The following is a 13,864-nucleotide window of genomic DNA, read 5'->3' on the forward strand; positions in this document are numbered from 1 at the left end:
CTGCTCATTTGTGGAGTCAATCAGTTGACAAGAACTGATATGTTTTAATGTGTTTTCAGGCTACTTGTTCTGTCATTTTTAAATCATTAGAAAAAAAAATGACAGTGACTTAGGTAACATTTCTCTCTGTCAGTGGAAAAAGTGAAAAAAGTCAGTGGGAGTTACTAAAAACTGATGGCAGGTGAAATTGTGTTTCACAATATATGTTCCATGTCTCAAAAATCGGTGAATAATTAATGTCTTAACATGTTGATCACTGCTGCAGCCCTAAGGATACAATAGAACTGCATTATGAGAAGCATTAATCAGCACCTGTGTGGACATGCTGTGCGCGTTTCTTTTGGCATAAATAAAAAGGAGGAGCTTTTTTTGAAACCTGCCGTACTGGCACTTGATCCTAAATGAATTCACTAAAGGTTACCAGACAAGTTGTGCCGTGTGTGTGTTTACGGTAGTTTTCAGTTCTACGTCTGACACATGCTCTTCAGTATTTCAATGCGGGAGTTATGCGCTGCTTTGCTGTATTGCAAGATGAGGCTGGTTTCTGAAACATTTCTGTCGTTGCACACTTCAACATGCAGCAACTGATGATAATACAGGGAATTATGGGATAGCAAATCTGCTGACAGCAGCATGGGTGAGTTTGAAGCTGGTTTGAAATGAGTTCCTCTGTTGCAAAATAAAATTTAGTGGATTTAACTGACATTAATACTATTCTATCATGCACATCTAAACATTGTTGCTGATGTCTCCTTAAAAGACAACAAAAAGAAGTTGCCTCGTTTTGTCGGGCTTGAACACACATCTGAAAGGTCTCAAACGAAGAAACATGAATCCCAAGGTGAGGCGCACATCATTTGTATAAGAAAAGATTTTTTTTTGCAAATTCTGCAGTGCAATCTTACAGAAAACAGACTTTTAAAAAATAATAATAAAGTAAATAATCGTTCAATATTGGCTGTATGTCTTGAAAGAGTACTTTAACATTACAGTATAGAGCTTTCAGTTAATTCAGTTTAGAGTATTTGATTTTACTTCCCTATTACTATGAATCATATCTGTCCCGCCTCAGTGAAGTGCCAGTCAAAAGCTGTCATCCATGTTATGTGTCTTTTCTATTTTTTATCTCCTCTATGGTTTCACCATTGTTTCCCCTCCCTCCCTCTGTTGTTCTCTCAAAGGGAGGTGTTGTCTCTAACGATTAAAGAACTGCACCTCCCAAAAAACATTAGACCATGTGATATGAACTTTGTTCCGTGGAAACATTCCAGTCTTTTCTGTCATTGTGTTTCTGTGGAGTTCATTTAAATGATGTCACCAGTAAAGGGGAGTGTTTACTGGGAGGATTTTGTTGTTCTGAGGTGGATCAACACCTTGGCTAATGATTCAGTTTTTAAGTTTACGTCTGCCACGTAATTTTTCCCTCGCTTCACTTTGCTGTTTTCTTTTGAGTTATGAGTCATTCTATTGGACTTGGTCTCTGGTGGGAGTCCTCAGTTACAAATCCCAGGAACCGAACCTGATCCCCGTGTCAGTTTTTATTTTGCGTAACAACAACACTAGCAACATGCAGTTTCATTTTTTTTTAAAGACAACAGATGGATGTCATTAATGAATGTCATTAATTACATTTGACCAAAACACATCAGTGTGTATATGAAAATACTTTTCACAAGATGGTTACCTTTTACCTTTGTTATGGGTCTTGTGTACAGGTTTCTTTTACCTGTTGTGTAACAAAACAACATATAGTATTACTGTATGTACAGTTGAAGTCAAAAGTTTACATACACCTTGCAGAATCTGCAAAATGTTAATTATTTTGACCAAAATAAGAGGGATCATACAAAATGCATGTTATTTTTTATTTAGTACTGACCTGAAAAAGAATATAAAAGAGAAAATAATAGCTGAATTTATAAAAATGACCCAGTTCAAAAGTATACATACACTTAATTTTTAATGCTGTGTTGTTGTTGTTTTTTTTTGTTTAATGATAGTTGTTCATGAGTCCCTTGTTTATCCTGAACAGTTAAACTGCCTGCTGTTCTTCAGAAAAATCCTTCAGGTTCCACAGATTCTGTGGTTTTTCAGCATTTTTGTGTATTTGAACCCTTTCCAAAAATGACTATGAATTTGAGATCCATCTTTTCACTGAGAACAGCTGAGGGACTCATATGCAACTCTTACAGAAGGTTCAAAAACTCACTGATGCTTTAGAAGGAAACACAATGCATTACAAGCCGGGGGGTGAAACCTTTTTGAATTTGAGGATCTGAGTAAATTTTACTTACATGTTTTCCAGAAAACAGTAAAAGTAAGTATCTTCTATAGCTTCTGAAGGGCAGTATTAAATGGAAAAAAAAGATATTTAGGGAAAATAAGAAAAATGTACACATCTTCATTCTGTTCAAAAGTTTACACCCCTGACTCTTAATGCATTGTTTTTCCTTCTAGAGCTTTAGTGAGTGTTTTAACCTTATGTAATAGTTGCATATGAGTGTGAAAAGATGGATCTCACAATCATACAGTCATTATTAGAAAGGGTTCGAATACACAAAAATGCTGAAAAAAAACAAAGAATTTGTGGGACCTGAAGGATTTTTCTGAAGAACAGCAGGCAGTTTTAACTGTTCAGGACAAACAAGGGACTCATGAACAACCATCACTAAACAAAAAAACACAGCTGTGGATCATTCATGTAACAACACAGTATTAGGAATCTGTAAAGTTTTCAACAGGGTCATTTTTATAGATTCAACTATTAATTTTCTCTTGTGGACTATATGTAAACGTCTTTATGTGAAATAACCTATTGAGGTCAGTACTAAACAAAAAATAACATGCATTTTGTATGATCCCTCTTGTTTTGGTAATTCTGCAAGGTTTACATTTTGCAGATTCTGCAAGGTGTATGTAAACTTTTGACTTCAACTGTAGTTCCTCAGTGCTTGACAAATCACTTTCCGAGGTAAAAATGACCCTGGGTTAACTATGTCAAGTGTAAAAGCGCATTAGTATTTGATAGCTGAACTTTAAATAAATCCTGCGGAAACTTAGCGTGGGTGTCAGCTGATAACTTTAACTGTTTCAAAGCTTCCTCTCATCCTGTGCTGCTGATACAGGACTGTTAGAACAGTGACTGTCAAACCCTTTCAGTCCTATCAAGGAATCTATTCAAACACATTCTCTCATTCTCTCTTTGTGGGTCAGTCGGTCAACTGCAACATCTCTGAGATTTTATACTGAAAACTGACCTGAGAGTCTTATTCATAGTGAGCGTGGCCATGTTTAGCAGTTAATGAGGGAGAGCTCTTTTAGGACCACCGCAGGCTGGCAGAGAGACTCAGGTTGGCAGTCAGGTTTGTCTCATTGGTTTTCACAGAAACAGTGGTCAGAGATTTCACGTGTTAGTTTGAGAAGAGAGTTGTAATCACTGAGAAAGCAGTATTAGCAAAGGTGATCTGCGTAGACTTGGTCCTATTGTGAGAGATTTTAAGGTCAGGAAGAAGAATGGAAGAAGTGGATTATGAGAGAATGGAAGAGAAAGATGTTCTTCACACGGTGGATGAGCTTATTGACTTTGTGGAACTTTATAATGGTAATCATAAAGCGCTGTATTTGATGTGACTACTGCTTTTAGGTCTGTATTGCATTTTATGTGGAGCGCATGCAAATTATTAATATGACAAATGATGGTATAAATGAATTAATGATTTTTCTCTCAAACATGTTTTTTTTTCCAGTGTGTAATTACATTTTGTCCCCCTCATTTAATCAGGGTAAAAGGATATGCCATTGCTATGAATATTATGTATTAAAATTGACAAAGACAAATCTGTTCAATTGTCATTATACCCTCCAGATTGTTTTTTTTAAATACAAACGCACCTGTTTCTTTCTCATGCATTTATAAGATCTATTCTTAGACATAGTTTGAACTAAACTGAACATGGCATGTAGTGATTCAGTCCTGCAAATGATGTGTTTCTACATGCTGGTTTTCATGATGTTCTCCTCTCTGTTTTGCCCTCAGTTGAGCAGGAACAAATTCAGAAAAGAACCTTCACGAACTGGATCAATGCCCAGCTGTCTAAGGTGAGGGTCAAAGTTCAAGAACTGCTAAACTTGACTTAGAAAAGCTACAACAGTGATGTTGTGTTTATCTGAATCATCGTTAACTTCACTTGTATGATTTTTAATCAATTGTATTGGGTGTAAATAACAAAAATAGAACTTTTTTGCATTAGAAAAGACAACTAAATGACAGGCATGGAGAGTTTTGTTGGTAGAGGTCATTCCTGCAGGTTCTCCAATAGCGGAAAGGCAATGAGGGGTGGTGGGCAGGGGGTAAATATAATCTTCTCAGACATGGGCCAGAAAGACAGACAGCAACAGGAGTTGCTCAGCACACACACTCGTGAACACTCATATTCACACCCACGACTACTTTTAAAGTGAGCAAATGACACAATTAGTTTGTCGTGGCTTGACATCTTACATGCATGAACAGGGGACGTATAAGAGGTGTTATTTTGCTTTTCTCTCCATCTACCCAGAAAACGCTTACTTATGCCTGGAGCTCTCAGTTTTATGTAAAAGGATTTAGGAGGATAAGTTGGAACAAGCTTTTCTGATTTGATTTCTCTAGACATGAATTGCTGCTGTTACACTTTACCTAGTCTCGCGTAGCCAGACCTTCAGACTGACGGCTGAAGGTCTGGAATTCATGGCAGCTTTCATTGGCCAAGGCCCGCCCATAAGACCGTTTGATCGACATGTCAAACAACCAATCACAGTTCGTTTCGTTCAGCGTCACGATTCGGTGCGTGGAAATGCCCCCACAGCAACAGACTGGCGTGCAACAAGTCAGTCATTGAAATAACCAGCATTGAAAGATAACGAAGAAGAGGGAGAACAAGCAGTAAGTCAGTAATTTGTTCGCGAACGTCGTAAATGTGTATAACAACAATGGCGTCTGCATAAGCACCTTTTAGCAAAACTAAAACGAAAATAAACGCGACACTCGCGTCTACCGGAATTCCGGTCAAATTCAACTAATCAGATGACGACTTCGACATTCCTGAAGTGTTTCCAGTTAAGTGTACCATATGCATCAGACGTTTAGCCAACGTTCCGTGGGCGTGATGTCTGAGGCTGAGACTACACTTTACCTAACAAAACTGCTACTAATGGAAACTAAGCAATATTCCCAAAAAAGTTTGGGGTAGATTTGAAGGGAAATATGCTTAATTGTAATAAACAAACTTTTATATATATATATATATATATATATTTAAGGGTGCTACATGTGACCCTCGACCACAAAACCAGTAAATTTTTTGAAATTCAGATTTATATATCATCTGAAAGCTGAATAAATAAGCTTTTCATTGGTGTATGTGTTTGTAAGGATAGGACAATATTTGGTCGAGATGCAATTATTTGAAAATCTGGAATCTGAGGGTGCAAAAAAAATTAAAATATTGAGAAAATTGCATTTAAAGCTGTCCAAATGACGTTTTTAGCAATGCATTACTAATCAAAAATTAGGTTTTGATATATTTATGGTAGGAAATTTACTTAATTTCTTACTGATTTTTGGCATAAAAGAAAATTTGATAATTTTGACCCATACAATGTATTTTTGGCTATTGCTACAAATATACCTGTACTACTTAAGACTGGTTTAGTGGTCCAGGGTCACATATGAGCCAGAAATGTTTTTGAACCTGTATAGTTTAGTTATGAATTTGGTGTTTAATATGTAATATTTCGTTTTGCTCTCTCAGAGGAGTCCTCCAGTTACACTGGTGGATCTTTTCAATGAATTCAGAGATGGAAGCAGACTGTTGGACCTGCTGGAGGTGATGAGTGGTCAGAGAATGGTACGTGTCTGATTCATTAGTGGTCAACTGATTTTTCTATAACCTATGCTGATCTCTAGAGAGCAAGGTGTCCAAAGTTACCGCCTATACATCTGTATAATTCAATCAAATTTAATGTGAGATTTATGAAAAGAGATTGAAGTGCCCCTAATATGCCATTTTTAAGGTCCCTAATGTTGTTCTGGGAGTCTCCTACAATAGGTTTACAAGCGTACAAGGTCAAACAATTCTTTTGTTTTCTCAAAATGTGCATTATCACCTCATTTCAGGAGTTCAAAGATTCAGTCTCTCTAAATCCCTCTTTTCCATGAGCCTACTCTGCTCTGATTGGTCAAGATGGTCTTGTCTGTTATAATCGGTCTACCGCATACAGCACATGTTGGAAACAATATACTCGATAGAAAAAAAAACTATTATTTATCATACTCTTACAAGGTTGTGATTCAGTGGAGCCAGCTGGTCAAAATAAACTGGGTACTGAGCCATCTTTCAAGAGCAGGCGTTTTGTGAATCCCGCTTCGAACTCACTGAGATTAGAGAAGCAGTCGTCAGTAAAATTACGTGTTTGAGGGTTCAAGTTGTTTGCGTTGGCCAATGTAAAACATAGGCAAGTATTATGCAAATGTGTTACACCGTGACGTGTAGCTCTCACAGAATTGTTATGCGAATTACTGACGACTCGTTCAGGCTTTTCAGAGTCGATTATTTATTTTGGGAGCACTTTCAGTTTTACAACTTTGCAGATGCATTCACATACAGCTACATTACACATTGTATACAAGGGCAATATTCAAAATGGCATAACAGGGGCACTTTATTTTTTATTTTGCACAATAATACTCCATATCTGTCAAAAAAAATGTTTGAAAACAGAAGAATGTGTAGGTTATTGGTTGTTTTGGAGCTGTTATTTGCTCATGTAGGCATGACTGATAATCTCAAAACACTGGCAGATATACCATTCTTTTACAAAAACATGAGCAGTGATTTTGTGATACCCACAACTTACCTTCATTTCGTCATTTCAGAGCCGGGAGAAAGGAAGAGGGACATTTCAGCACCGAACAAACATTGAGAAAGGTCTAGCGTTCCTTAAGAGGAAATCGGTAAGATGCACCAGCAGTGGCTACACTGGAAAGTACTCATGGAAATATATCAACACATTAATGGATCAACACAATTCTTGACTTTATTCCAACAGGAGAACATTTTAAACTTGATTTATTTGCATGCAATCAATTTCAACTTGTTGAAAAAAAGTTAATTAATTTGTGTTGGATCTACATTAATGATTTTTGCTTGTTTGGTCAGGGGATTTTCTGTTCCCAACATACATGCTTTGCAGAACAATCTTTTTTTGGCCCCTCCAGCCAACATCATGCACTTCACACAATTGTATGGAGGTGAAATATCAAGAACTGTTACTTTATCAACATCCTTGTCCTACAGATCAAACTGGTAAACATCAATGTCTCAGACATCATGGATGGGAAGCCTTCCATCATTCTGGGTCTCATCTGGACCATCATCATGCACATTCATGTAAGTTTACTGTCTCAGAGTTGGGTTATATCAACCCTTAGACTCAAGAAATCCTAATAAAGTGTACTAATGTAAAATATACTACAAATATCCACCTTTTTCTTCCTGTAAGAGTGGGCACGACCATTTGTAAATTTGTCTGGCTTCAGGTCTCATCCACGTCCAGCTATTTTTAGCTGTACAAAACAGCTTGTTTTGCTGCTTGATATTGCAAATTGGTGTGTCTTACCATATTATTTTAATGTATTGTCTTAATTATGAACACCAGTTGTTATTCTTCTCATTATTTCCCTATAGCGGATAATGAACCGGAAGTCTCACTCATAGACTTACTTCCACGTTGAAGAAAAAGTTGGATACTAAACTGAGAAGAGTCATTGTCAATTTTGTCATTTTTCTAATGTGTCTTTTACGTTGTTTAGATCGAAGAGTTGGCCAGCACGTTGAACTTCAGTTCTCGTCAGTCGTCTCTGGAGTCACTGGCGAGTTTGGACACTCGTTCGACCAGCAGCAGTGCCCGCAGCAGTCCAGTGCCACCTCGTGGTTCGCCCCTGCACAGCCGTTTCCGCGTATCTGCCAAGAAAGCCCTGCTGCTGTGGGTCAGAGAGCAGTGCCAGAGGTGAGGAACAAACTTCTAGAAGGGGTTCTTAGAACTGTGAGACTGGTTTATTAAACCCAATCTTTTTCCCTCTTTTCTCAGAGCTGGTTGTACTCTGAATGTGAAGGATTTTAAGGCAAGCTGGAGGAGTGGTGTAGTGTTTTTGGCCATACTTCATGCTCTAAGACCGAATATAGTGGACCTAACCAGAGCCCGAACAAGAACCAACAGACAGAACCTAGAGGAAGCCTTCCACATTGCTGAAAGAGAACTTCACATCCCCAGACTACTAGATCCAGCAGGTAAGTGTGTGTTTGTGCCATGCAAATATACAGTATGCTGTACTAGTTTGATGTATGCATGCAAAAAACAGTGATGATTTTAGGCTTTTGTTTTCTATATGATCTAATCATAGAAGAATGGTGTATTTGTATTTCAGATGTTGATGTTAGGGATCCTGATGAAAAGTCCATTATGACTTATGTTGCTCAGTTCCTGCAGTACTCTAAAGACGCTTCTGTTTCTGACGAGGAAATGCAGGTTAGCCACACGCACACAAACATGCACACTTTTCTTATAGATGTTTTTGCTGTTTGTACTCTAAATTATGTCTTTTACAGATGCCTTTTGCCATTTTCGTATTTTAATAAAAACAATATTTTAAATTACTGAACACTATCCGATTCCATGTCCTAGGCATGAAAATGAAATAACTTTTCATGCAAAAATTAAAGATCTGTCATCATTTATTCACTCTCTTGTTCCAGCTATTCCTTGAACTGTTCCTTTAAGTGGTTTTACTTCAAAATCTCATTTTTAACCACAGTCACAATTTTCTTCAACTGGAAATTTTCCACTAAGCATGCATCCTTAGGTTTTACTATATTTTTGTGTATTAGCCAAGCATGCTATTTTAAAACAAGTAAGCAGGACAGTATTCCTTCAACATTTCAGACTGCAAACTAAGATGCTTTTCTGATTCTTTATTCTCTCACATCTCTTTTTCTCTTCTTTCCCTGTTTTTCTGTCTCTTTTTTTTCTTCCGATGGTGGTTTAGTATCTCACTCCTCCTCAGCGCCTCTCTCCTGTTAATCTGCCAACAGACTTTACTCCTTCTATAGCTGCGTCACCTTTAAGACAGGTACTTCTATCTGTCTGTCTGTCTGTCTGTCTCTGTCAGTTTTATCTGCTGAATTCATTAATTACCTGCCTTTTCTCTTTTAGTTTGGTAAAGGTGTGTTAGTTTTTGTTACCATGATTAGTCACAAGTCTCTATCAAAGGTTAATTGGGACTTGTCTGGCCTGTTGTTTAACCCTAAACCAGTGTGTGAGTAAATCCATACACTCTCAAAAAGGTACAAAAGCTGTCACTGGCACAGTACCTTTTCAAAAGGTGCACCTTTGCACCATATTCATAGATACAAAGGTACATTTGAATATGAATACATAAGGAAAGTGTATACTGTATCTTAGATTCAAAGAATATATAAGTGTATATCTTAGGTTGAATATGATTTCTAAGTGTCTTAATGATTTTAAACTTTTTGACTGAAGAGTTTGACTCAATTTTTGCTATTGTCTACTTGTGTAATTGTTTTACTTGAACTGTTCTCTGATCAGGTTCACCTGTTAATACCTTGTCCAATCAAATCAGGCCCTCCCAAATCACCTGAGACAGCTAGTGCAGCTACCCCTGGGGTAAAATATCAACCCTGTCCCCTTTTAAGATGCCCCCTCTGCTGCTCAGTAACTACTAGTGTCTTGCATATATAAACATGCTGAGAACTGTAAACTCAATTATGAAAATAACCCTAGAAGCTACAGAGCTAATCTATTAAATCCAGACATCATAGATATAATCCACAGAATTAAAGAGATGTTTGAAGACTCTAATACGCTGAATTTGAGCTTTCATGGAACTTACCAGAGGCTTTTTAATTACAGACATGCTGACAAAGTTGTTTTTTATTAAGAACTTGCTTCCTCTAGAGGACTAAAGTACTAAACTCTGCTTTACTGTTCAGTGTGTAATGCAAATAGTGTTTAACTTGTGTACAGCTTTAATCCAGATTTAATCTATATCATTAATATGAAAATTATTTGTTTTGTATACCTTGATTATAATGGCACCATAAACTACTTCTAAAAAAAATCAAAGGCTGCGTCCGAAATCGCATGCTCTTTGAGTCTGAGTATGTACTTTTGAATAAGTAATGAAAAACTATGTTCTATAATATGAATCCATGTTGCCATGTGTCATGTGACCTACCAGCATTAGTTGGTAGGTCATCCAGGTACTCTTTTTGCGAATTTGTACATATTTTTCTTTCCACATAATGTTTTTATATTACTATACAGTAGGGCAGAATGCAATTTCTAATGCAGCCAAACAGTTATTTTTGTTTGTTTGTTTGTTTGTTGATCTTTCCTTTTTGTTCCTGCCTAGACCTCAGCCAATCAGAAGGCTCAGGAGGTCACATGCTGGTTGGATCAGGCTTATCAAGAGCTGATAGAGGGGTGGGACTCCACTGAAGGAGAGAGCTATGCTGAGAGATACCAAGTAATACCTAAATTCTTATTTTTCAGTATAATCGTATTTTAACAAAAACTGTTCACAATGCTGAATGAAACAAGGTGCACTGGGAAATACACTACCAGTCAAAATTTTTTGGACAGTAAGATTCTTAAAGATTTTTAAAGAAGTCTGCTCACCAAGCCTACATTTATTTAATCCAAAGTATAGAAAATTGTAAAAATATTTTTACTATTTAAAATAACTGTTTTCAATTTGAATATATTTGAATATGTAATTTATTCTTGTGATTTCAAAGCTTTTAAAGCATGATCCTTCAGAAATCATTCTAATATTCTGATTTTCTGCTCAAAAAACATTTATTAGTATTATTATGTTGAAAACAGCTGAGAAGAAATTTTTCAGATTTCTTTGATGAACAAAAAAATTAATCCAAGCATTTGAATGGCATAGAGTATAATGTTACAAATGCTTTTAATTTCAGATAAATGCTGATCTTTGGATCTTTCTATTCATCAAAGAATCCTGAAAAAATGTACTCAACCTTTTTAAATATTGGTAGTAATAGTAATAAAAAATATTTCTTGAACAGCATATCAGTATATTAGAAGGATTTCTAAAGGACCATGTGACACTGAAGACTGGAGTAATGATGCTGAAAATGTAGCTTTGATCACAGGAATAAATTACATTTTAAAATATATTCAAACAGAAATATTTCACAATATTACTGCTTTTGCTGTATTTTGGTATTGTCCGTTATTTTACTTGAGCGAATTTAGATTTATTTATTTATTTGCAAAAAAATTAACATATTTTTTGTTCCAGAAAAAGACTATATTCCAGTTTTTTTTTAATCTATTTTAATCTGTTGTCTATGTTCAGATAATGAGTAATAATATCGTAGAAATTAAAACACATTTTTAGATTTGTACCGGTTGATTTGTACATGATTATTTGCTATTGTTGTTGATTTATTTTCTCTTTCAGGTCTTTCACACCTTCATCGTATCCTTTAACGAACAGCGGCGGCCTGTAATGCCATTACTAACAGCGATGAAGAGGACTCCTCATCTCAGTGCAGATCAGAAAGCTCTTAGACGAGCCTGGGACGCTCTCGCTGAGAAGGTCAGAAGTCACTTAATTATAGAAACTTTTTCTGTTATGTTACTTTTTTGATATTTGATTGGTTTATTATTCTATTTTGAATATTCAGTACTCAATAGTAAAAAGTCTGAATGCAGGTCATCTAAATAGATACAGTTTCTTCCTAGCATATGTGACCCTGGACCACAAAACCAGTCTTAAGTCGCTGGGGTAAATTTGTAGCAATAGCCAAAAATACATAGTATGGGTCAAAATTATTAATTTTTCTTTTATGCCAAAAATCATTAGGAAATTAAGTAAAGATCATGTTCCATGAAGATTTTTTGTAAAATTCCTACTATAAATATATCAAAATGTAATTTTTGATTAGTAATATGCATTGTTAAGAACTTAATTTGGATAACTTTAAAGGTGATTTTCTCAGTATTTTGATTTTTTTGCACCCTCAGATTCCAGATTTTCAAATAGATGTATCTCGGCCAAATATTGTCCTATCATAACAAACCATACATCAATAGAAAGCTTATTTATTGAGCTTTCATATGATGTATATATCTCAGTTTTGTAAAATTTAACCTTATGACTGGTTTTGTGGTCCAGGGTCACATATAGATATGTACATTAATTTGAACTATATGTGTGTCTATGGTAGCTGCGTGAGTATAAAACAGAGCTGGACCTGAGTCTTCCATCCCCACTGGACACCGTAGGCCGCTGGTTATTGCGTATTGAAGAGGTTTTATCTGCCGAAGAGGGCGAGCCAATAGATCACGCCCGAGCCGCGGAGGAAGCCAAGGAGAAACTCGAGCTATTAAAGGTTTGACTGACTTCCTTGTATAAATATTATTACAGCTATAGAGCTGTTTAGTCATAAAATGAAAGTAATGTCACATTTCTGCCTGTGTGTTTATCTGCAGGTGTGTTTGGAGGAGATGCCACATCATATCAAGAGGTTTAATATGTTTCAAAATACAAATGAGTTTGGAGAGACTCTGGTGCCAGCAGACAAGATGGAAGAGATGAAGCGAAGGTGAGTTTGATTGCTTAATCAGATATAACAGCGTCACTTTTAATTACAGTATTGCATTCTTGTTTCATGAAGTGCAGGAAATTATTTAACTTTGTTTGTGTATGCATCCATTTTCCAGGTTCACTAGTGTTCGTGTAACAGCTAAATATCATGGTATTAAACTGGAGTACCGTGAGCGCAGACACACAGTGTTAGACCTTCTGAATCAACTCAACGTTAAACTGCGATCTTGGAAAAGAGCCTACATTTCCCAGGAGGCAGTCCGTGTGCTAATGCAGGACTGGAATGTGAGTGAGAGTTTTAGTGTGAACTCAAGCAAAGTGACTGAATGCTAAAAATATATTTGCTGCCAGGCATTGCTTGGCAAATAAAATTAAACATTAAACTCTGAAATTACAATGAATGTTTTTAGGAGACTGTGAACAAACAGGAACTTACTTCTTTGCTGGATGGAGCCCTTCATAGACTCAAACTAATCGCCAACAAATACACCAGCAAGGCTGCTTTGGGTAAAGAAACTGTGTATGCATGCTCAAAATGAACAAAAATAGTATACTGTAAATAAGTACCTAACTAATGATTTTTGATATTCTAATGTCTGCTTCAGCTGGAGACTCAACTCAGGTAAATCGTCAGGTGGCTGAACTGGAAGCAGATGTCACAGCGACTCTGGAGGGTGTACGAATGGTGAGGGGAACTATGGGACGTGTGTTGGCAGCATGGGACTCTTACAGTGATATCTACACCTCATTGCGAGCATGGCTGGAGCAGGGTCCACATGGCCAGCGACATGGGCAGAGAACAGAGGTATAGAGAAAACTCTGATTTGACTTTGTTACAGAAGTTACTATCAATCCATGTATTGGGTTTTTAATGGCTGTTGGTGGTATTTTTGAAATGTAAACATGTCCTCCCATTGATTTCCTAGGTTACATTATCAGTTATGTCAGAGTGGAGTTCTCGCCAGGCTCACCTGAACGAGGTGGCTAACTACCTGACAGAGGTCACAGACCCACACACTAGCCGTGCTATTTCAGATGAACTCTGCAAGATAAATCTGTTCTGGGCTGACTTTGCCAAAACAGCCCAGTTTGTAAGTAGCCCATTTTGTTCAAAACTGGATACTCCATATGCCACCATAAAATAAAGTGTTAAAAATTTTGTGC

The 13,864-nt window shown here is 36.7% G+C and overlaps 1 protein-coding gene across 1 annotated transcript in view; it reads left to right on the plus strand.

Moving 5' to 3' along the window:
* syne2b (spectrin repeat containing, nuclear envelope 2b) overlaps positions 1-13,864 on the plus strand; it is a 120,046-nt gene that overhangs the window by 3,180 nt on the left and 103,002 nt on the right. Inside the window, exons 2-18 of the mRNA XM_073834594.1 lie at positions 4,037-4,098; positions 5,793-5,888; positions 6,917-6,994; positions 7,338-7,430; positions 7,853-8,049; positions 8,131-8,330; positions 8,468-8,568; positions 9,086-9,169; positions 9,649-9,726; positions 10,475-10,588; positions 11,552-11,689; positions 12,321-12,485; positions 12,586-12,698; positions 12,817-12,985; positions 13,111-13,207; positions 13,306-13,505; positions 13,627-13,791. Coding sequence (XP_073690695.1) covers positions 4,037-4,098; positions 5,793-5,888; positions 6,917-6,994; positions 7,338-7,430; positions 7,853-8,049; positions 8,131-8,330; positions 8,468-8,568; positions 9,086-9,169; positions 9,649-9,726; positions 10,475-10,588; positions 11,552-11,689; positions 12,321-12,485; positions 12,586-12,698; positions 12,817-12,985; positions 13,111-13,207; positions 13,306-13,505; positions 13,627-13,791 — 2,150 coding nt within the window. The remainder of the gene's footprint in view (positions 1-4,036; positions 4,099-5,792; positions 5,889-6,916; positions 6,995-7,337; positions 7,431-7,852; positions 8,050-8,130; positions 8,331-8,467; positions 8,569-9,085; positions 9,170-9,648; positions 9,727-10,474; positions 10,589-11,551; positions 11,690-12,320; positions 12,486-12,585; positions 12,699-12,816; positions 12,986-13,110; positions 13,208-13,305; positions 13,506-13,626; positions 13,792-13,864) is intronic.

The sequence above is a fragment of the Garra rufa genome, chromosome 2, assembly GCF_049309525.1.
Source record: "Garra rufa chromosome 2, GarRuf1.0, whole genome shotgun sequence".
NCBI classification, from domain to species: domain Eukaryota; kingdom Metazoa; phylum Chordata; class Actinopteri; order Cypriniformes; family Cyprinidae; genus Garra; species Garra rufa.